General features: G+C 36.2%; 3 protein-coding genes across 4 annotated transcripts; 1 reads left to right on the top strand and 2 right to left on the bottom strand.

Moving 5' to 3' along the window:
* On the top strand, positions 1-4,914 carry gpr22b (G protein-coupled receptor 22b). The gene is made up of 3 exons (XM_077209883.1): positions 1-415; positions 1,337-2,102; positions 3,179-4,914. The coding sequence occupies exon 3, from the start codon at positions 3,183-3,185 to the stop codon at positions 4,500-4,502; it is 1,320 nt and encodes a 439-aa protein (XP_077065998.1). The 5' UTR covers positions 1-415; positions 1,337-2,102; positions 3,179-3,182; the 3' UTR covers positions 4,503-4,914.
* Positions 4,915-7,839: 2,925 nt separating this feature from the next.
* Positions 7,840-17,188, bottom strand: chchd3b (coiled-coil-helix-coiled-coil-helix domain containing 3b). 2 transcript variants are annotated; one of them, XM_077210007.1, is made up of 9 exons: positions 16,916-17,188; positions 15,276-16,095; positions 14,125-14,218; positions 13,241-13,421; positions 10,887-10,901; positions 10,517-10,600; positions 10,339-10,409; positions 9,126-9,261; positions 7,840-8,986 (listed from the first exon to the last, which is right to left on the bottom strand). In XM_077210007.1, the coding sequence occupies exons 1-9, from the start codon at positions 16,988-16,990 to the stop codon at positions 8,960-8,962; spliced, it is 1,503 nt and encodes a 500-aa protein (XP_077066122.1). In that variant the 5' UTR covers positions 16,991-17,188; the 3' UTR covers positions 7,840-8,959. The 2 variants fall into 2 exon arrangements, with proteins under 2 accessions (XP_077066122.1, XP_077066123.1); XM_077210008.1 differs by lacking the exon at positions 10,887-10,901.
* Positions 17,189-17,973: 785 nt separating this feature from the next.
* On the bottom strand, positions 17,974-24,161 carry slc35b4 (solute carrier family 35 member B4). The gene is made up of 10 exons (XM_077210006.1): positions 23,971-24,161; positions 23,765-23,878; positions 21,969-22,071; positions 21,839-21,888; positions 21,489-21,570; positions 21,290-21,350; positions 20,420-20,529; positions 20,265-20,340; positions 19,000-19,075; positions 17,974-18,872 (listed from the first exon to the last, which is right to left on the bottom strand). The coding sequence occupies exons 1-10, from the start codon at positions 24,045-24,047 to the stop codon at positions 18,626-18,628; spliced, it is 996 nt and encodes a 331-aa protein (XP_077066121.1). The 5' UTR covers positions 24,048-24,161; the 3' UTR covers positions 17,974-18,625.
* Between the last annotated feature and the right edge of the window lie 94 nt (positions 24,162-24,255).

Here is a 24,255-nt window from a genome sequence, read left to right as displayed (position 1 = left end):
GCAGTGAGTGAGAGAGGGAGACGAAGATAGAGAAGGAGCGAACGAGAGAGAGGGGGGACAAGCAAGGTTTTGGAGGAGCAACAGAGGGGTGCATCGGTAACACTTCAATGCATCACAGTTCGAAAAGAGAGCGTGTGTAAGCAAGTGTGCCATCAAGAGACAGGAAAAGAAGCAAGACAGTGAAAGAAACAGTTAGCAGGACAGTAGATCAAAGTCAGTCTGTTTCACTCCGCTGGCACTGCTGACAGTTCGCACGGACGGGATTGGATTCATGCTCCTCAAGGAGAGCAGGTTTACGACTCGCTGACATGCAATGCCTACAAAAGTCTGTGCACTTGTGGATCTCAGGTTATGCTTCGGTGAGGATGTAGATGCTCTACGTTGCATGACAGATGAGAACTCTGGGAGCGCAAAGGTAAGCTGGTGATATTGAATAACTTTGGTGAAAAAAAAATGTGATTGAATAAGTATGTATGCTGCTGAGTTTTTTAATGTAAAACCTGTTTTAAACAGTGTTCATTCAAAAGAGCAGATCTCGAAACTTGGAATAGCAAATATATACATCTCCCTAGGGAAATCTGTCAAAATTGGAGTTGCCCTTGTAAATAAAATTCAAATAAATCAGCAAAATGAAGGATGGAGGGGGGGAAAGATGCTTATTAGAAGAATGCAACCTTCATTACTGAAGAAACCAAAGGTTAAAGTTTAAGAATTTGTCATTGAAAGCCCCATATCGATCCGTTATCTGAATATTTGAGGGGTCGTCTACGTTTTGTGATTAACTTGCCGCTGCCTGTAAACAGCATTCTGACTTTAGTTAGTTTATTGATCCACGTCTCCGCTGACAAATTTCGCCCCCAATACCCAATTGATTCTGTTTACGGTCCCCCCCCGATCTGTCAAAGTCTTCTGGACTGTAACATCTGGGAAAAATTTACAGTGTAAAATCTCATTCACGGCTGGAACACGACCACCTCATTACACACGATACAGACATATTCTTGCATGGCTGTTGACTGAAAAATGATGTGAGAAAGTACAGACATAACAAACAACACAGGTGATTGCGTTACCTTCCCTAAAAGGTATTGCTTTGGAAATGAGTGTTTGTAGATTGTTCCCAAGATGCACGGGCCCATCCATCAACCCCTACAGGTTTGCAGATGTTACTTGTACCTTCACATACACGTTAAGCAAGACCAGAGCTAGTGCATTTCCGCAGACCGCTTGGAAAAGATGAATGGATAACACATGGAAGTCCTTACTTGATGTTGGATTGGATGCAGGCTTAATGAATAATTGATTGTTCAACACTTATCTGCTTTTTTCTTGTTAGGATTGTGGAACCAAAGAGTGGAAGAGAACTGCTTCCAAAGTGCCATCTCTCAGGAAGACGTGCCAGAACGAGTGGATTTCCCAGGGGAAGATATTCCCATGCTCACCACGGATGTGAAAAGTTATCATCATTGGCTTCAGAAAGCATTGACAATGCAACCTAAAGGTGACCTTCTGTGAGGGGACTGGAAATTACATCACCAATTCCCCAGCGCCCTCATGCTGACCTAAACAATTCAGCGACCTTGGGTTCTTCACCAGATGGCACATGCAAATCAGCATAATCAATATGGATTTATGTCCTTCAAGGGCCCATAAAACTGCAATAACGGGAATATGTCAGCAGTGAAGGAACGGTATGAGTCCGTGCTGATGGTATCGAGCGATAACCCTAATGTGGATATAATAATTAATCGGAAACAATTGCTTTCAGTGGTCAAGCTAGGTTAGAAAATCAAAATGGACAGTTTATCTCTAAATCACTTGTCATGTTCTTTGGACTCAATCAGTGTGTTAAAGAAAACGGGAATGCCAACTCTTTGTTAGGTCTGGACATGGCAGGGGACCAAACACATCAATTGGTTTAGTACAAAAACATCATCCGTGATCATTAAGAGAGAGATTCGCTTGGATTACGAGGATTAAGAAGTGCAGAATACTTCCTTGAAAGGCCATGCCTGGGACTGATGTACAACTTGTACCCCTTCCAGACTCTCCCGTCTCGACTGCTGACTCCCGAGGCTGAGAAAAAAGCTGGAAGGGGAAGGGTAAGTCAACTTATGTGCAGAATAAACTATTAGACAGTTGTCATTAGTCGTCAAGGTTGTTCGACGTCCAGAAAACAAGCTTGATGATCTGTGAGGTGTTGTGTTTTAGCTCATGAAGTCATTCGAGTTTCCATATGGTTTCACTCCAAGGTGTCAGTCAGCCTACATCAAAACAAAAAAATAGTTATTAGTACCCAGTTGGCACCTTGATGCATGCATCTACATGAAGTAAATTACAAAAGCCAGGTTAATACTCATCTCGACAATCCTCTCTCTCTCTCTCTTAATTCTCTCTCTCACGGTGATGAATGAAACGCAGCACTAAAGACAGTCACATTTGCAAATGGAGCAATCCATCACTGTGCAACAAATGAAAATGCATTGTGGACAAAAAAATAATGCCTAAAGTGAGTCTATTCATAGCAGCGCCTAATACAGACTGGCCAGTGCATAACCAATGCTTTATTAGTCAACGTGCATAGAAACCTCAGATGTAAAGCCATTAGCAGGCGCATAGGGAATCTGAACAAGACATACAGAACTTTGTATATGGCGGTGATTCGAATCCAGACGAAATCTACCACAGATTCCTTAATCTAACGGTTTTGTTGGTCTCAATAAGTAAGATCCTCAATAAATCTTGGTGTGGCCATTACAGACAACTTAATTTGTTCTTCTTGGATTAGTAGTGGCTCTAACAAAGAGGGTTGTAGAAAATTCAGAATTGAAGTGTGAACGAGTGTGAATTTGAAATAAATTGGATACAGCTGAAAGGAAGTCAAATTGGAATGAAAGGAAGAAGGATTTACTGAATTGTATCCATTTTTATCTATCTATCTATCTCTCTCTGTCTCTCTATCCATCCATCAATCTATTCATCCGTCCATCTATCTATCATTCATCTATCCATCCATCTCTGTCCATCCATTCATCGATCCATCCATCCATCTATCTGTCATTCAAGCTATCCATTCATCTTCAAGACATTAAATTCTGAATGAAACAATGCTGTTCAAATGCGCCTGGTATTTCTACATTTTTCTCTGATTGTGCATCCTGCTGTTTTTACCTTTCAGGATAATGCACGTCCCTCCCTCAACGGAGGAAGAAAGCACCATGAGTAACGTTACTGTCCTTGACATCACCGAGGCCGTGAGTCCCGCCATGACGGCTGCTGGCCCGATCCCGTACCCGCTCAGCTTCCAGGTGTCCCTGACTGGATTCCTCATGCTGGAGATTGTCCTGGGATTGAGCAGCAACCTGACCGTGTTGGCGCTCTACTGCATGAAGTCCAACCTGGTCAATTCCGTTAGCAACATCGTCACCATGAACCTGCATGTGCTGGACGTGTTGGTGTGCGTTTGCTGCATCCCGCTAACCATCGTCGTGCTAATGCTGTCATTGCAAAGCGACACGGTGCTCGTGTGCTGCTTCCACGAGGCCTGCGTGTCCTTCGCTAGCGTAGCTACGGCAGCTAACGTGCTAGCCATCACTTTGGACCGATACGACATCTCCGTTAAACCCGCCAATCGCGTGCTGACTATGGGACGGGCAGTGGCTCTGTTGGGTTGCATTTGGGTGTTGTCTTTTGCCAGCTTCTTGGTGCCATTTATCGAAGTGGGATTCTTGGGACCGGAGCCCACCAAAGCAAATCAGACCGCCGTTGTGCACGTAAACGAGTATTACACCGAACTTGGCCTGTACTACCACCTAGTGGCCCAAATCCCCATTTTCTGTTTGACTGCTGTCATAATGTTAGTGACATACGCGAAGATCCTGCAGGCTCTCAACATCCGCATTGGTACGCGCTTCCATGCCACGCAGAAGAAGAAGAAGAAGATGAGGAGGAAAAAGAACTTCTCTCTTATGTCGACATCTGAACAACAGCTTCCCGAGATCACAGACGCCTCGCAAAGCAGCGCCGGAAACCGCGGAAATGCTCCACTTGGCATGCGCACGTCAGTCTCGGTGATCATCGCCCTGCGACGGGCAGTCAAACGCCACCGGGAACGCCGTGAGCGGCAAAAGCGCGTTTTCCGCATGTCGTTGCTAATCATCTCCACGTTCCTCCTCTGTTGGACGCCCATTACCGTTTTAAACACTGTGATTCTCAGCGCAGGCCCCAGCGACCTCACCGTCAAGCTCAGAATGGGTTTTCTAGTCATGGCTTACGGCACCACGGTCTTCCATCCACTCTTGTATGCCTTCACAAGGCAGAAGTTTCAGAAAGTCCTGAAAAGTAAAATGAAGAAACGGGTGGTGTCCATCATCGAGGCGGATCCGCTGCCGAACAATGCAGTGATTCGAAACTCCTGGATCGACCCTAAACGGAATAAGAAAGTGACGTTTGATGATCACGAAGCCAGGCAGAAATGTCTATCATCCGAAGATGCCGATTAAAGCCACTTTGCAACCTCTAAAAAAAAAAGGACTAGTTTTCATAAAAGCACTGTTATCCATAAAGGGAACCACGTGATGTGAATATTAGTCGTACATGAGCAGGTATCAAATAATCTGATTATTTATATAACTAACTTTGAATATAATATGATAGGTTTCATAGAATGATACTACTGCAGTTACAAGATGCATGTCCTTTATAAACCACTGTATGTACTGTAAATACATGGGATTTGTACATACTCTTGATCGGTTATGTACCTCTATTATGACTTGTAGCCTGTGTATACATGTATTTGTAATAAACTAGGTGGGGGAAAAGACGAGATACATCAGCTCTTTGACATGAACGCAGATGCTGTGAACATTATCTCGCCACAATGGCTGCTTTTCCTTCACAACTCCATCTGTAGTCATCTTGTGCAGGAATATGTTGATATTATTGTTTCTGTGGAACAAAAAGGGACAATTATTGACGAATCATCACACAGAGATTCATATGTAAAGCTCCAAACATTAACAAAACACCAAAAGCACTTACAAAAGTCGCCTCTTGCGCTGTACCAAGTCTTCTAGTGTCATGTGATAGCTTTGAGTGACAGACCGCAAATTAAAAACTGGAAACAAACAAGTTGGTGGTTTGAACCTAGCAAACCCGCATGATATATGCAAAGAAAAGAAGGGAAGACATCGAACGAAGACATATGCTGTAAAATCTGAGGAAACATCTGGGTAATTTTCTCACTGCTGTCAAGGACAAAACGTCCCTCATTTTGCATTCACAAAAAACTGAAGTTAAGCTCCCATTCACCAAATCTGCATATTAATGAAAATTGTCCCAGCTCTTAGAGGTCTATTGTGCACCAGTATTACGAGAGCATTTGTCCTTGTGCGTTCAGTGGGAATTATTCTGTGTTGTCAAGAACGAAATGGACAAATGACGATGCCGATTTAGCGATTCACATGGAACTGAAGAACCAGTTCAGTTTTGTAAGAAGAAAAATTATAAACATTTGCTTCACTTAAAAGATTTATATTTGTTTCAGTATTATTAATTGTATTACTTAAACTTATTTTATTTCAGTTAATTGGCAAGTAAACATTTCTAATTTTCATTTAAATATTTTTTTCTAATATTTATATTTTTAATTTTATTTCAGATTAATTTCAGTTAATGAAAACGATTTACTTTTAGTTAACAATAACAACACTGGGATGAAGCTATCGAAAGAAATAAAAGTTTCAAAACGATTCATAAACAAATGACTCTTACAAGCTTGTTCTTTTAAATGATTCAGTCAAACAAAGTCTGTTAGAATCGTTCTAATGAGTCTCTCGCTGAATCTTTTGGAGCTATTCTTGATTTATACAACGTTTGATTCAAAATGAACGGTGTAGGCTACTTGAGCATGTGAGATCACGGTCTGCTTACTCACAAAATAACGTATCATTAATGATTTGGAACCGAGCTATGCTTTACAATAAATGTAAAAAACAAAAACAAACAAAAAACATGAAATAATGTGTTCAGTAGCCTACCATTTACCATTCAAGGAATCTCAATCCAGTGCTACGGGAGAGAAAGGAGTGTATCTGAACCACAGATGAAGGAAACCAAGGTTCTTGAGATGTTCATACACCCGACTGGATGACAGGTAAAATGCACACTACCAAATTTAAGACAAATAGATGGTGTCGCTACACCGTTAATTATACAATTTAGAACCGCTTATTAACTCTTATAAAGTGACACAGAGTGAGTTTGCATCCAAACAGGGACTAGTTCACCGTCGACCAGAAAAGCAATATCAAGCTGGCATACTACGGCATCAACAGGTCACGCCCACGGAGTCCTGTTATTTGCTAGGATCATACATTTGATTTGAAATGCCCTTGGCAGACATCAGAAGCCGGTTTCATGGAGTAGTATGAAGCTGCAGACTCGGAGCCTGCAGTTACAGCCCCCCACCCAGAGTCCCGCGGTTTCATGGCACTGTAAAATCCAGGTCACAAGGGGACCCGCAATTCACGGTTCTGACGGCCCTTCAAACAACCAAACCAGCCGTTCATTAAGCCACGGTGACCTTTAGTCACACTTCGCTCTCATAAGATTTGCACCTCTCAGATCGTCCTATAAAACTGTAATTGAGAATCATCAAGCCCTCTGTAAACAGTCAATGTACCACAAGGGTTTTGTGAATGTCACCCGTTAGATCTTATATAAAGCTCGGTCTGCTCATGTTAAGCTCGATTTAAAGACAAAGGGAACCAGGAGTACGTCCTGGTTTCAGGTTTCGGTGAGTGTTCATTGCACTCTGGGTAACAAGCTAATTCTGTACACTTTCAAGCACCTGATGCATATAAAACGGTTTATAATGATGAAGAGATGAGTACGAATTTAAGCTTTTCTTGGTCACACTACATCCTAGCATTCTTTAAAAACATCTTGAGGACAAACGAGGCAGAAAATATTACTCAATTATAGCATATAACAAACTGATAAGCACAATTAACTTCATTTAGCATTTACAGTCATATACATTATTTGTACGTTATGATTGCTTAAACACTTATTGTCCGGAAGCAAACTGTGGGATGAAATTAATATGGCTATTGAATATTGTTGCTGTTATTTGTTTTTCATTTAGATTTTTGAATCCTATCTATCTACGGTTAAAGGGATAGTTTACCCCAAAATGAAAATGCTGTCATCAATTACTCACCCTCACATTATTTCAGACTTGACTTTATTTCTTCTGTGAAACACAAAAGGAGTTTTTTTTTGGAAATTATCTGAGTCAGTCTTTTCTATATAATGAAAATAAGAGGATAGCATCATAAACGTAGCCCATATAGGATTCATTTTTCCATTTCTCATAAAGCCACATGTTTTGTGTTAAGAGTACATTAGAGGACTAACGATGTCTGAGTCTGATTGATTCTTGTGTCAGATATTTTCAATGAATCGGTTGATTCAGTTCACAAATTATTCATTTGAGAATTAGACTGATGCAGTTTTTGAGCTCAACTCACCGATTTAACAATCAGCTTGCTTAAAGGAAAGATTTGTTAGCAAATTTGTGTCATTTTCAATTAGTTTCTCACATAAAGCTGTAATATGACTTTAGACGACTTGAAATATGTACTGTGATATTTTTATTATGCTATTGTATCCTTTTTGATGCATGAAAGTTGTAAATGCATGCAAAAGAGTAACATATAAGCATCCATTAAAAATAGTCAACAATAAAATAAGTCAAAGGGTTCGAAACAACATGAGGTTGAGAATAAATGATGAGTCTTTAACTAACATCTTAATAAAACACAAGGCTATTGATTTTGATTTCAATAATGAGGTCCATTTTATGCAAGAATATTTAGCATCAAACATGCTTTTCTAATGCATGCAATAGAAGGTTAAGGCAGAGTGTGCTGGATGTGAAATTAGCATGAATTGCTGTGATGAATCTAGAATATGTGTTCATACTGGTAGGACACGTTTATCAGAGGACTCCAGCGGCAGGTGGACATCATTTCTAATTCATTTCACATTCTCGTATGATACAATACAGCATTGACAGAACTACAGCCCTCGTCCTATGCATAAAATCAATTAAATAAACTAGAAAACAAGCTTGGGATGCAAATGCATCTACTGCCTCATTTTACAACTGCTCATGTTTGTTTCATACTAAACTTATTGACATTCTGCTGATCAGAGCCTTGGGAAAATAGGATTGCAGAATTTGTGGTCGTCCTTTTAACCTTCTAGACCAGTGTGGCTCCACAATACATCAAGAATATTACAATAACGTCAGCGCCACCTAGTGGAAATAAGTTGCACAACGAAGAACCTACAGAGGCTGGAAAAGATAATGTGGAAACCCATTATTATAGGAGTTGCCATTGACAAATTTGAATGAAATCCAAACTGTGCTGCTCAAAGCCAATCACATTTACCCAAAATGACCATAACAAAAGCATTTCAAGGCAAAGGCACAAACTTTTTACTACACAAAAATGTATCATCAGACAGCAGCTTCCAGATTGTGCATCGCTTTGTACTTTTTGGTCATGCAAAAAAAAGTGTGCATTATTTTTCTGAAACATAAAGGGATACTGAACAAGAAACATCATTATATCTGTGCACACAAATCGCACTCGATATAGCACCTGAAATCATTTAGCTCACAGTTCACAGTTTAAAACTAGTTGAGGTATTTCACTATCGTGGTCCAATCATGGCTCATATTCCTGAAAGCACATTTAAAACTGCTGAAATGTGTAAAGTTTCCTTTTCTTTAGGGATGAAATTCCCACACTCTTCCAGTGGAAAATGTTTAAATGGCACATTTTGCTGTACAGTATGCAATAAAGGTTTAGATGATGTGTGTATTTGCTGTAATGTCTTTTTTCTTTCACCATGACACTGTAGATCTGATGTACAGGCTGGTAAGTTAACCTCCAGTGCTCAACTTTTTATCCTGGAAAAAAGAGAAAGAAATGCAATCATTTCTGTAATCCTTTTGAAACCACAGTCTTAGTTCAAAATGTCCTCTAAGCTTTATTTAATTAATATTTTAGATTGCTATTTTGAATAGAAGTCATGTCCTGCCGGTTTACCTGTTTGGCGCGGTCCACACACTGAATGTACAGTGATGCGATGTTTGAACAGCTCATAGTTTGACCTTTATTCTCAGAGTAACACTTCATTATCTGAGTCTGTAGATCCAAACACACTGGCTTGATTTGGTATCGCCTAGAGAGAGTGAGAAAGAGATTACTGATTTACTGATCTTGCACCAGGGTTATTATCGTTAGCTAAAACTATTAAAAACATTTATGTTCATTGAAACAAAGCTGAAATTAAATTAAATATAAATATTAGTTGAAAAACTTAAACTAAACGAAAATTTTGGCAAAGAACTGAAACAAGTTTAATCCGAAGCATTAAAATTATTACCTGTAAATAAATAAAACTTAAATAAAAATAAATTAAACCTAAATGGCAATATTGAAAAAAAACTAGGGCTGTGAAAAGATTAATCGCATTCAAAATAAAAGTTTGTGTTTACATAATATATGTGTGTGTGCACTGTGTATAATTATTTTGTATATATATAAATACACACACATGCATGTATATATTTAAGAAATATTTGCATGTATATACTGTATATATATTTATAAATAATTTATATTATATATAATATTTTATATATAAATAATTTTTTTTCTTAAATGTATACATGCATGTGTGTGTATTTACACACATATATTATGTAAACACAAACTTTTATTTTGCATGCGATTAATCGCGATTCATCTTTTTACAGCCCTAAAAAATAATTAAACTGGTCCCACTTTATATTAGGTGTCTTTAATTACAATATACTAACATTTAAATTAATCATTTGATACAATGCACTTATGTACATACATTTGAGCAAATGGGAACACGAAACATATTTAATGTAGTATCTCATACAATTGGGGACGTGGCTAATATGATATGTAAATAATACATGAGGTGATTATTATTATTCATTTTAGTTTCTGTGTACTAAAAATGTAAATTATACACTTGAAAACTTTTTAGCGCAATCTCACATATTTGTAATGTTACAATATTAACAATAACTGCATTAATTGTTGTATTTTGGTGGAATAATGATGCATTTTAACATTGTACTATTATTATTATAATTATCTGCACGTAATTATATCTACAATTCATTTCTGTAATTGCAATACATCATGAACACAACAAGTACACTAAAATGATCAAAATAAAAGCTAATTGAAAATATTAGTAAAACTATTCTTGCACACTCACCTGAAGCGGTTGTTTGCATCTTCTAAGCCTTTCCTGTAATTTTCAGCTGTGTCTTTAGTGAACTGAGACGCCTGTGCGGCGAGAGAGAGAGACGGTCAACACATGTAATATCATTTATATGCAGTGGTGATATCACAAGTTATGGAGAGTATATGAAAGATGAGATGAATAATTTTGCCTTTTCTTGCATCTTGGCGATCTGCTTCTGGAACAGAGAGTCCTGATTTTCCAGATCTTTCTCCTTCTCTTCCAGCTTCTGAGCCTAAAGATAACACACGTTATGACCGGATCGACATGTAAATCTCTCATAAAAATGACTGATCACTGTAGTAAATAGAGTTTAAAGGCACATTCAGTTTTTTTTTGAAGCACAATAAAAAAAAGTATTGCTCACACATGACATTTACACCAAAGGCTGTATGTGTGTGATAGATTTATGAACATTAAAGTGAACTAATTGAACCTTGTATTTGAGCATTCACTCACTCACACTCAATAGAAATGTCACGAATGTCTCTGTAAGAAGTGAAAGAGCGACAGCGTCTTACCTTCCTCTCCATCCACTGAAAGACACAGATCAAGAGAAAGAGAGAGATGAAAAGAAAATGAGCGACAGTGGAGTTGAGCGGCAAAGCTTCACCACTTCATGCATTTTAACGTTTGGACATTAGCAATAAGTAAAGACAACACATGCAGATCAATGTAGATGTGGATGCAGAGAAAATGTTACGTAACACTGTTTTGCACGTTATTTTATTATTTTGAGACACCGTTATAGTTTTATTCATATTTTTAATTTGTTTTTATTTTTATATTTTCCATTTTCTAATTATTTTAAAGTTTAGAAATTTAGAAAAAGTAGTCAAGTCATATTTATTTATATAGCGCTTTCTACAATACAGATTGTTTCAAAGCAGCTTTACAGAGACAACAGGAAAATAATGCAACAAAGTTTGTTTCTAGAAGAAAAAGCATCATAGTTTAGATTAAGGGAGTTCAGTGATGGTCCATTTTTGTTGTAAAAAAGTTATTAATTTAGTTCATTTATATATGTATAGCCACTCTGGAGGAAAGTTCTCATATTCAGTTCTCATATAATGGTGTCAATGCAGGGAGATCAATAATATTGTTGAATATTAAATTAAATGTCCATGTGCATAAATATAACTAGCTTTACAGGCATACTCATCTATCTATCTGTTAATCTATCTATCTATCTATCTATCTATCTATCTATCTATCTATCTCTGTTAATCTATCTATCTATCTATCTATCTATCTATCTATCTCTGTTAATCTATCTATCTATCTATCTATCTATCTATCTATCTATCTATCTATCTATCTCTGTTAATCTATCTATCTATCTATCTATCTATCTATCTATCTATCTCTGTTAATCTATCTATCTATCTATCTATCTCTGTTAATCTATCTATCTATCTATCTATCTATCTATCTATCTCTGTTAATCTATCTATCTATCTATCTATCTATCTATCTATCTATCTATCTATCTATCTATCTATCTATCAGTTAATCTATCTATCTATCTATCTATCTATCTATCTATCTATCTATCTATCTATCTATCTATCTATCTGTTAATCTATCTATCTATCTATCTATCTATCTCTGTTAATCTATCTATCTATCTATCTATCTATCTATCTCTGTTAATCTATCTATCTATCTATCTATCTATCTATCTGTTAATCTATCTATCTATCTATCTATCTCTGTTAATCTATCTATCTATCTATCTCTGTTAATCTATCTATCTATCTATCTATCTATCTATCTATCTATCTATCTATCTATCTATCTATCTATCAGTTAATCTATCTATCTATCTATCTATCTATCTGTTAATCTATCTATCTATCTATCTCTGTTAATCTATCTATCTATCTATCTATCTATCTATCTATCTATCTATCTATCTATCTATCTCTGTTAATCTATCTATCTATCTATCTATCTATCTATCTATCTATCTATCTATCTATCTATCTATCTGTTAATCTATCTATCTATCTATCTATCTATCTATCTATCTATCTATCTATCTATCTATCTATCTATTCTATATACATTTTGTCTCCTCTATCTGATGTTAAAACTGTGAAATATTCTGTTTGCATTTTTCAAATAATAATTTGAATCATTTTGTTTGTTTAAATATGTCCATATAGTTTTTATAAATTTTATTTCAGTTTCAGTTATTTTAGTAAATCAAGTTAAACTAAATGAAATTTAGAAATATTAAATATTAGAAACATTTGTTATTCATGGTCTCAGTTTTACAGGTGAAATTCGAAAAAATTTGAAGATCGTGCAAAAATAATTTTGATGATTATGGTTTACAGCTTATGAAAACCCCAAATTCAAAATCTCAGAAAATTAGAATAGAATGCAAAATTAGAATGCAATTAATAAAAAAAAGGATTTTAAATACAGAAATGTCGGCCCTCTGAAAAGTATAATCATGCATATGTATATAGTTATGTATACTAAATATATTAGTTTCACCTTTTAATTTGAATTACTGAAATACACAAACTTTTGCACGATATTCTAATTTTTTTAGTTTCACCTGTAGTTAACTATAATAACCCTCCATGGTGTTATGCTAATAATATGTTTACCTTGGAGTAAATTCCCATGTTATGAGACAGAAGAAGCTGTTTAAACTGTCAAAAAAACGTCCACTCCAACGCACAAACACACACACACACACACACACACACACACAAACACAGACACACACACACACACACACACACACACACACACACACACACACACACACACACACACACACACACACACACACACACACACACACACACACACACACACACAACACAACGAACAATCCTGTGTGCAGAAGCTGACTTACATAATACTGAGTTATGAGACGATCATCCCGAACGTTCAACGTCTCCCTGCTAATGGCGTCCGCTAGAGTCTGTTGATGAGACGGCTTCTCCTGATCCAGAAGCTTCTGGACCTCGTCCTGAATCTGGAGTCGGGCCGCCGCTTGAGCCTGGGCCTTCGCTTCAGCTATCTCTTCCTCCAGACTTACGAAAACACACACAAATAAACACGGTTTAAACACTAAAACTCACTGCATTCTAACGTACACTGCCGTTCACAAGTTTGGGGTTGGTACGATTTTTATAGAATAGAATCTTTTGTAACATTATAAATGTCTTTACTGTCACTTTTGATCAATTCAATTCCTCCTCGATGAATAAAAGTATTGATTTATTTTATTTATTTCCCCCAAAAAATTAAATAAAAATTCTTACTGACCCCAAAGTTTTGAACGGTAGTGTTTAATGTTACAAAAGATTCTATTTCAGAAAAATGCTGTTCTTTTGAACTTTCTATTCATCAAAGAAAAATCCTGAAATAAAAATGTAAATAACTGTTTTCAACATTGATAATAATCATAAATGTTTCTTGAGCATCAAATCATCATATTAGAGTGATTTCTGAAGGATCATGTGACACTGAAGACTGGAGTAATGATGCTGAAAATTCAGCTTTGATCACAGGAACAAATTATATTTTAAAATATATTAAAATCGAAAACAGTTATTTTAAATTGTAATAATATTTCACAATATTACTGTTTTTTTGTTGCATTTTTAATGTAATAAATACAGTATTGGTGAGCATAAGTGACTTCTTTTAAAAATATTAAAAATATCGTACCGACCCCAAACTTTTGAACGGCAGTGTATGTGTTTGAAAGATCTCGATCAGATAGGTTTTTACTGTTGTCGCATATTACGCTCTGCCATCTTCATCTCCTCGTTCAGGAGCTTCTGGAGATCTTCTCTGATCTGCTTCCTGAACTTTTCCTCTTTCACTAAACAGAAGAAACACCAACATTTCAGCATGAATGGAGATTAAAGTCGACATGAGATGAAAATCTATTTTCAACATGCATGTTATAGATCATAAGTACATACTATGTACTTATTACAGTAATTACAATAACTAGATACTAACACTGAACCTACCCCTAAACCTAACCTTAACCCATGTAGTTACCTTATATTACCCAGTACTTTTTTAGGTAAGTACAGGTACTGTAAAATAAAGTGCAACCGATAATTAATTTTTTTTACTTAATCAAATTTCAGCAACTGGTCCTTCTGGTGAAAATGACAGACTTCTAGTAATAACCTGCTAAAACTCGGATGTAGGTCAAAATACGGACATCAAGTCAAATTTATATGCTTTTTACAGTACACATTGTTTCAAAGCTTTACAGAAAAACAAAATGTTCATGCCTATTTAGCAGATTAGAGCTGGCCGATAACATACTTTACATTTTGCGAGGATACAAGCAATCAACCCGTTGACATTTGCTATATAAATAGTTTTACGTCAAATTTACTTAATGTATGCGGAAAAAGTTGGACAGACTTACACAACTTTATATAAAGAGCTGGCCGATAATATAGTTAACATTTTGCGAAGAAATAAAACATCAGGGAGTTTAGACTTTGCTATGATGTATATTGCTTTACACGAATATGCAACATGCATGCAAATATATTTGGACATAACAAATATCCAACTTTATATAAAGAGCTGGGTTATGGTATAGTTACATTTTGCACTGAAATAAAAAATCAGGCAGTTGAGATTTGCTATATAGTATATATCGCATTATGTGAGTATAGGGTACTGTATGTACTATGCGGATAAAGTTGGAGGTTATGAATAACCAAATTTAAGAGCGCTGTGTGAGTGTGACAGATCATTTCATTGACTTTATGACTTCTTTAAGGCTTAAAAAAGTTAAGCATTTGTATAAAACACTGAGATTCAATTGGAGATTTTGCTGGTCAATCAGTAAAAAAAATGAACCAGAAAGATTGTGGTACGAAGCCTAATATACCAGATTATGAACTTACCAACATGTGTTTGTGGTGGAAAGACCTCGACTTGATCGATTAATGAAGGAACAACAGGAGGTTTTTCAGTTAAAAGTGTCTTGGAAGGCATTTCACCAGGCAAAGCCACATCTGAAGCAGATCCAGATCCAGATAAAACGGGATCAGGTATGGAGATTGGGAAGGGTGAAGTCTCAAGCTCAACAGGTGAAGGATCAGGTAACTCCATGGGGTCGGCAGATATTGCTAAAGCAGAGGAGGATGGAGTCTCTACGGGTTCAATCGGTACAACAGGTTCATTATTAGAGGACTCATAAGATGTTACAGGCTCAGTAAGTGGGTTTGTGGTTGGTGAAGTTGGATTGGTAACAGGTTCAGTAGTAGAGGTTGTGACAGGAGGGGGTGTTAAGGGTTCGACAGGTACACTGGTTGATTCAAATAATGGAGGATCGGTTATTGGTTCACTTGAGGCTTGTGAAGGAGCATTTATGGGTTTAGGAGGTTGTGGATCCAGGTTATCAGATCCAGGCTGAGGATCAGGTACAACTACATGCTCATTACCGGTAGGTGGAGGAGTTGAAAGACCCTCAGGTGACCAAACAGATGAGGGAGGGGTAGATGTTTCCTCAGTCACAGGAGGCACTAAAGGTGTTATTGACTCCGAAAGAGGAGGAGGGACCAAAGCACTGGCGTATGAAGGAGAATGAGGCATTATGGGTACATGACGTTCACCTGGAACTGAAGACTCAACCGGAGGAGTTGATGATGATGATCTGGTTGGCGCTTGTGGGCGAACCACAGGTGGAGACTCCTTCATTCGATCAATCACTCTCTCTGTAAGCTGTTTATCATCAGATCAGAAATAGCATTGATATACAGTTTCTTTTGTTTTATTAAAATATGTGTGCACTGTGCACTATTGCGTTTTTACAATGATATATGCGATTTTTTTTTCTGCATCGCTTGAAAGTTTAAGTGTATGATGGTCCTACAAGGATCTTGTATAACTTGTTTGTCCAGATTATTGTTGTCCAAATTGAATTTACTAGTCTTTTTCAAACTTTGTGATATTAATATCAGGATTCGTGGATCTTCATTAGCTGATATTGCGTTATTTTTTTATTTAATGCAAATGCAAGCAATTGCAAATAATGCAGGAATTGATTGAAATTAGCATTAATTAAGTACTTTGCCAATTTCATGGTACAGCATACCAATACCATTATTCATTGATATAAACTGGCAACCAAAATCATGTACCATGATACTAATATGTCTATAGGCCTAAGTAATATGAAAGTTTACCTGTCATGTCTAGGTGTAGTATGCATGCATGCTTAGTATGCAGATCAGGTCAACATGCATGCATGCATGACCCATAGGCTATATTTAGCATAACATGGCCTGCACAGCAGTGCATTTTGTTCTACACCTATAAAATCTCCGCAAAAAATGCATTTCTTGCATTTTCCCACGATATTCCAATGATAACGTTATACGACTTCGACTGAATCAGTGAAACTGCAGTACAATAACAAACTTACGTTCTTAAGCAAGCACCGAATGAAGTTTTGTATGAGCAAAAGATTATGAAGCTATAGCTACTTAAAAACGAAAAGGGAAACTCGTTTTCATAAGTTTATTGTTAACTTGTAACTTACCCGAATGCCCTTTACGAATGTAACCTCATCGGCCTCATCGAGGGAAATCTGGCGCGAGCTGCTGTTGCCTCCCATCACTGCGACGGTGTACCTTTACCTCTAATCATGTGATAATATTGTAAATAAAACACAAAAAACGGGATTTATCTGATGGGAAATTCAGTACGGGCTTCAATATCTGCAGAAAAGCTCGTGTTCAGTCAGTCCTGCCCTTCCCACTCAGTCTCACACACCCTGAGGAATTTCTCTGCACACACAGCCCCGCGTTCATTCAAACCTACTGAGAGACAGCGAATTATTATTGCCAGACAATGAAAGTATATAATCGAGAATAAATCTTTTTTTGAACATATGTTTATGGGAAGGGATCATAAAATATGTAAAGTTTAGAAGTACTGAAGTGAACATTCTTCTGACTGCTTTTCGTGATGTTTGAGGGCGTGGCTAATATGATGTAAATCCAGCGATGGTTTATATATATATATTTTTTAAGACAATTATGTACATTTATAACACTATACCTTGTATTATATTACCTTTGCATCAAATTACAAAAGAAACTAATTAACGCTGCTGTGAGGACTGGAGGGTGTTTCTGTCAAATTGACAACTTTCTCTTTTCCGACTGCCGTTATCGTTCTCTCTATATTTTTTCCTCTTTTCAAAATTAAGTTTCTTTTGCTATGTGAGCAAATGGGAACACGAAACATGTATTTAATGTAGTATCTCATACAATTGGGGGCGTGGCTAATATGATATGTAAAAAATACATGAGGTGATTATTATTATTAATTTTATTCAAAACTAAATGTTTCTGTGTACTAAAAATGTAAATCATACACTTGAAAACTTTTTAGCGCAATCCCACATTTTTTATGTTACAATATTAACAATAACTCCATTAATTGTTGTATTTTGGTGGAATAATGATGCATTTTTGTAAAGAATACTGTGGGTTCATGAGATCAACATGAGCCACAAACAATACATTACCCCAATAAAAATCCTAGGTATTGATCCCTCAGGCACATGGAGGTACAACGCTTTTAAAGCCAATAAAGAAGACAAAGAGTTCCTTTAGTTTATGAGGACTTAGCTGATAGAATACACTTTTAAACACAAATTCATGCAACATTACAAATTGTAGCCTCATGAACAACACTCATACAGTTTTGGCAGTCTTGTTTTCTACAGTATTGCTTTAGCTCACCCTGACAAAGCGCTAGAGGCCTCAACAAAATGTCAAAACTGATATAATGACTACAGCTTAAAATGATTACATAAAAGTTTTGCATTACCTTTTGTAGTCCTATTTACTTTATTATTTCACACATGTAAGCGGGCCGACACATTCTGCTGACTTACCGAAACTAGGTGTGAATAAAAATGGAAAAATAAATAAACACTTGTTGTGGAAATGAATACATACTGGGTAAGCTGCAAGTCCTGAATGAAGTAGATTTATGTGAAATAAATATGGTGGCAGGAACAAAAGTCTATTTATGAAAAAACAATCTGAAACAGGTCAGGGATTGTGCAAGCTCACAGACAAATGCTCTAACAGACTTACACACACATCTGGCTCAAAAACCGGTAATAAAATTGGCCCAAACACACTTCAAGCTCTCATCCATTCACAGTAAATCAATGAAAATTGACAACCAAACACACTCGAACGGAAATAAAGAGGTATTGCAACTCCTGTACAGTTTACTCTGCCTTCTTGTAGGCTTTCTCTCCTTTCATTGCCACACGAACGCTGGACCACACTTCCGTGTAAAGCAACGTTCCCAGGAACACCACGGCCGTTCCCACCCAATGCCAGGTTGTGAAGGGATTACGGAAGTACAGGATGGAAATAATGAGGCTCAGAAACTTGCGCAGTGTCACCACCAGTGTGACCGTGAGCGAGGCGCACTCTGTGGTCAGGATGAAGACGCCGCGGATACACACATATCTGAGAAACCTGGATAAGGTCGACATATGCAAAATAAAACTGAATCTTGGCATGCAATTAGGATTCTGTAGTCCTGTCCAATAAAGCCCATAAATAACATGTTAAAATGACAAATATGAAAGGATACTGGGTGATGACGTTCATCAGCAGGTAAAACCACATGACTGGCATCGACTGACCAATCACAGGGATTTCCACTGGAGCTTTGAGAGAAAGTCATCGGTTTGTCATTTCCAAAGCCAAACTTTTTAAGGCTTATATACACAGAAATTAAGCCTTTTATTCAGCAAGGATGCATTTAATTTATCAAAAGTGACTGTAATGACAGTTATAAGATTTCTATTTAAAATAAATGCTGTTCTTTTGAATTTTCTATTCACTAAAGAATCCTGATTTTTTTTTAATCAGTTTCCACGCAAATATTAAGCAGCAAAAACTGTTTCCAACATTGATAACAATAAGAAATCAAAATGATTATGTGACACTGAAGATGATTCAACTTTGATCACAGGAATAAATTACATTTTAAAATATGTTAACATAGTTATTTAAAAAAAAAATTTACTGTAATTTTGATCAAATAAATGCAGCCTTGGTGAGCAGAAACGATTTCTTAAAAAAAAATTTTTTTTAACATACCGACCCTAACGTCTTGAACGGTAGTATATATTGATGAGGACTAATTTACTAGGGCCCTGTTTACAGCTGGTATTAAGATGCATTTTGGTCAATCGGATCACAAGTAGAGTAAACACATTCCCGTTTACACCTGGTGTTTAAATCCGTCTCTTTTGTCCACTTTTAATCACTTCTGTCCTGATTTCTTCGAGGGGAGGGACTATGGGTGAGTAAATGTATGGACTTTTTCCAGTTCTTTCGATCTAATGGATGAAATAAGATTGTGCATTTTACATATGAACATGATCAGAGACAGCGGAAAAACACACAGAGCATCAGCTTTAGTTTCTGCTCTGACAGACACAAGACGAACGCTGTGAGTGTGTGTGAGAAATCAGGAATGATGAGAGAACATTGTGCTTGGTACATTTATCATCTTCAAACTAAACTTGGGTTTCCAGTCGATAAAGTTTAAATCCCGTCTGTCTAGAGCTCTTCATAATGTTATTCATTAGTTCGGTCACGGAGAGAAGACGGTCTTCTGTGGCGGTTTGAACACACTCGATCACATGAGCGTTTACACTACGAATGCAATCCGGTCGAATGTGTTTTCAACTCCCTCTGGAAGTGTCGAAAGTGGACGAGCTCAAAACATTTCTAGACCCCGTTTACACCTGTGTTTAGTGTCGTCCACTTGTGAACCGGTCGGCCAAAACACATCTTAATACCAGGAGTAAACACGGCCTAAATGAATCCCTATAGAGTCAGACTCACAGCTCTGGCTGAAGAGCACGGCGTGTTTGTAAATGTCCGTTGACAGCAGGAGGAAGCCTGGTAACGGCAGACAGTGCTGAAATAAAAGCACAGAAATTAGACTTTATCCCACAAACTCATATATGACAGCATCATATGTACATTTAGGGACTCACATTGTAGAACAGAGCCTCCTTGGAGTGTTTTCCATACTTCTTGTACAGAGTTTCTTGGAAAATCCCCATTCTTGCAGACATCAGCAAGGCGAACGTCAGCATGGCGATACCTGAAACACAACACAATATCTTGCTTACGTGACTGGTTATGGGTACTCCAAAATAAAAAATAAAGTTCAGAAGGATTTCACTTTTCACATACTCAGGATATTACTACCACACTACTGATCCTATTTTAGCAGTATGTAATATATACACAACCATTCAAGAGCAAAGATATTGTAATGATTGTAAAGCTGAATTTTCAGCATCATTACTCCAGTTTTCAGTGTCACATGATCCTTCAGAAATCACTCTAATATGATGATTTGATGCTCAAGAAACATTTCTGATTATTATCAATGTTGAAAACAGTCGTGCTGCTTCAAATTTTTGTGGAAACTGTGATACATTTTATTTTTCAGGATTCTTTGTTGAATAGAAAGTTTAAAAGAACCGCATTTATTTTAAAAAGAAATCTTTTGTAACATTATAAATGTCTTTACTGTCAATTTTATTGTATATAATATAATATAATATTGTATAATAATATATATATAACACACACACACACACATATATACATATATATATATATATATATATATATATATATATATATAAAAGCTGACCAGTCAACTGAATGGTCCTGTGCAAATCTTAATTGAATAACTGTATGAAACATTCTACATATTGCTAATAATGTGAATACAACCATTTTAAATGATTATTTTTACGAATGTCATTTAACATGTTATTTTAATTATTATATAACCATACTGTATACTGTGCAGAATGCGGCAAACATTGAATGTGCAGTGAGATTATTACCCAGAAGCCAATGCATGAAGGCATAAACACCATCTTCCTCTGTGGCCCCTTTGTCAACACTCTACATAAGGATCAAACCTGATGTATTAGGTGCAGATATAATGTGAAATAAAGCATTGAAATGCAAGTAAGTTGTGTCTCTTATAATATGAAACTACTAATACAGTATTTTGCAACCCAGGCTGGTTTTGCAACTCACCACTTGTTTAGCCGACATAATAGTGCAGATGAAAATACCCAGAGACACCAGAGCGATGGAGAGATATTTACTCATCGAATATCTGCAGTCACAATAAAAGTAATATGAGTGAACAATATGCAAAATAAACTGAAAGTTAAAGAGGCCATATTATACCCTTTCACAGTCTTGATTTAGTTTTTTGGCTCTACTAGAATAGGTTTTAATGTTTGAATGTTGATTATTTTACCCATATTCTCCATTGTTGCAACGTTTTTCGTGCTCAAACTGCAACATTACACACTAAAGAAAGATGAACATGTAAAAAAGCATAATAGGTCCTCTTTCAGTAATGATTTTGTGCATGATACCTTTTCTTCAAGATGACAATACCGAGAATCATGTTTGCTATTAAAGACCCCTGTGAACAAAAGGAGAACTTAGAAAGATCTTTAAGGCACAGTTCCAAAGCAAGGAATGAATGAAACGAATGACACTCACCGATCTGAAGATCATATGCAGTGGCATGGCGATGTTAAAGTTCAGGGCGTAGTTATTGATAACGCTGACGGTAAAGAACATAGTCACCATGATCACATAGTTACTGCAAAAGAAGAGGGACATTAAAGGTCATGAAAGACAGCAATATTAAGCTGTAGCTTCTGATGGACAAGAGAGAAAATCAATGCTGAATGCGGAATAATGTAATACATCTAACAATACGAGCATCCATACAATATTTTGCTGCAAATTCATCTGTTACTTGGCAAAAAAAAAATCAAATTAGGCAGATTCCAACATGAACAAATTTGCATGACATGCCCTTATACTGAAAAAAATTAAACATTAATTAATTAAACGTATAAATTACAATGTTTAACTAAGGTCATTTTTATTTATTTTACAGATGTACAATACAAAATCTGTCCTGAAGCAAAACCAGTCAAGAACCACTGAATGTAAGAGATGTGTTTTGTCTGGTCTGTGATTCTAGATTTAGCACAAAGACTGTAACATAAGTCATCTTGTTGAGGTTCAAAACCACACGACTATGTTTGGAATGGAACACGAGCGTAACGCCGGAGTTTTCAAACTGGAGTCCAGGGAGTGACAGGAGGTACGTGGAAAACTCCAGTAATTAAAAAAAACAAAAAAAAGAAACAAGAATAAAATAAATAATAAGAATAAAATAAGTAAATAAATAAATTAGATTAAAAAAAAACATTTTTGATTAAAATATAAATCAATAAATATAAAATAAATAATAAAAAATCTGTAAATTATTATAGTGAGTAGATTATATATATATATATATATATATATATATATATATATATATATTATTATTATTATTATTATTTAAAAAAAAATTGTGTGTATAAACTGGGTGTTTATAAAAGATATTTTAAGATGGGCTCTCTTACATAATCATATTTGGGGGCCCATGGCATCTAAAATATTGAACTGTGCAGTACAGTATATTAGCATTCAAGTATGTGAAATATTATGCTATATTGTTGTCACAACAACACATTCAGCAAGTGGTATCCAGTTTTCATATCCGATATTCAATGCAAATATGAGTTACACTTTATTTTAAGGTGACGTAGTTACATTGTACTTACTCAAATAAGTAATATTAATTAACTACATGTACTTACTATAGAGTTGCGGTTAGGGTTAGGTTTAGATACTTGTAATTATGCATAATTTACTGTTATTACTATAGTAAGTACATGTAGTAATGTGTAAGTCATGGCACCTTAAAATAAAGTGTTACCCAAATATGTACACCATGCACATTGAATAAAAAAAAAAAAAAAAAAAATATATATATATATATATATATATATATATATATATATATATATATATATATATATACACACACAATGTTCACAGCACTGATCTGTCAAAGCTCTCTGAACTGAGCTTTGACTTGCAAACCACCTGTACCAGTGACAAAGCAAGGCGTTCACCGTTCACCTTTCACCTATAATATCAAATAATTAATAACGGTAAACACTGCTTTTTACAACCTCGTTCAACAAGCAAAACTGGTTGTTTCACTAAAAATGCATAAATGTGCATTTCATTTTTTGTAAAATGAATGAATGAATGAATGAAGGCACAATTGCACATATAACATAATGGGATGGGAATCAGGCAAATCATTTGACATTCACCTATAATGATCAATGAATTTTCACTGTCTACTAATCTAGTCTGAGTAGCCAAAAGCAAATGGTTAGAATTAAAATGCACGTGTGTACATGTAAATTGTATAAATTATTAACCTGAGGGGTATTTGTGGCTTCTTGCGTCCAAAGTTTGTCTCAAATATGAACCCCTCCAGTGCAATGAAGGCAAACTGGGCAAATGTGACAATATTTCCACATCCTGGGAAATCCCTGTAAAATATGTGATTTAAAGAAGTAAGAAATGACAGCATATCAGAAATGACTGACACTGAATGATCATAAATGAGAGAAATGCCACTCACCTAACCAAAAGTTCCAAAAACACAACATTGCTGCAGCAACCAACAAACACCAAACTGGTCGCAAACAGCGTATTCATTCTCAAAGGCTAAAATTAAACAATTATTTGAGCAGTTATTTTGGCTTTACACTAATCCGGATGTTGGCATTGTGAATAATACATTTGTAAATGTTCCTGCACTTCAATGAACACGCCTCCTGACTAGCGACAGATATGCGTTCCTGCTTCCCACCTCCTATTGTGGGATTTGTAGTTTTTTGTCTCTAATTCAGAGTGCATCCTGTTA

This window comes from Siphateles boraxobius, unplaced genomic scaffold, assembly GCF_051911475.1.
Source record: "Siphateles boraxobius isolate OS27281-9 unplaced genomic scaffold, OSU_SipBor_1 65, whole genome shotgun sequence".
Lineage (NCBI taxonomy): Eukaryota > Metazoa > Chordata > Actinopteri > Cypriniformes > Leuciscidae > Siphateles > Siphateles boraxobius.
The sequence above is the reverse complement of the archived record's forward strand: the minus strand, read 5'-3'. Positions and strand labels throughout refer to the sequence as shown.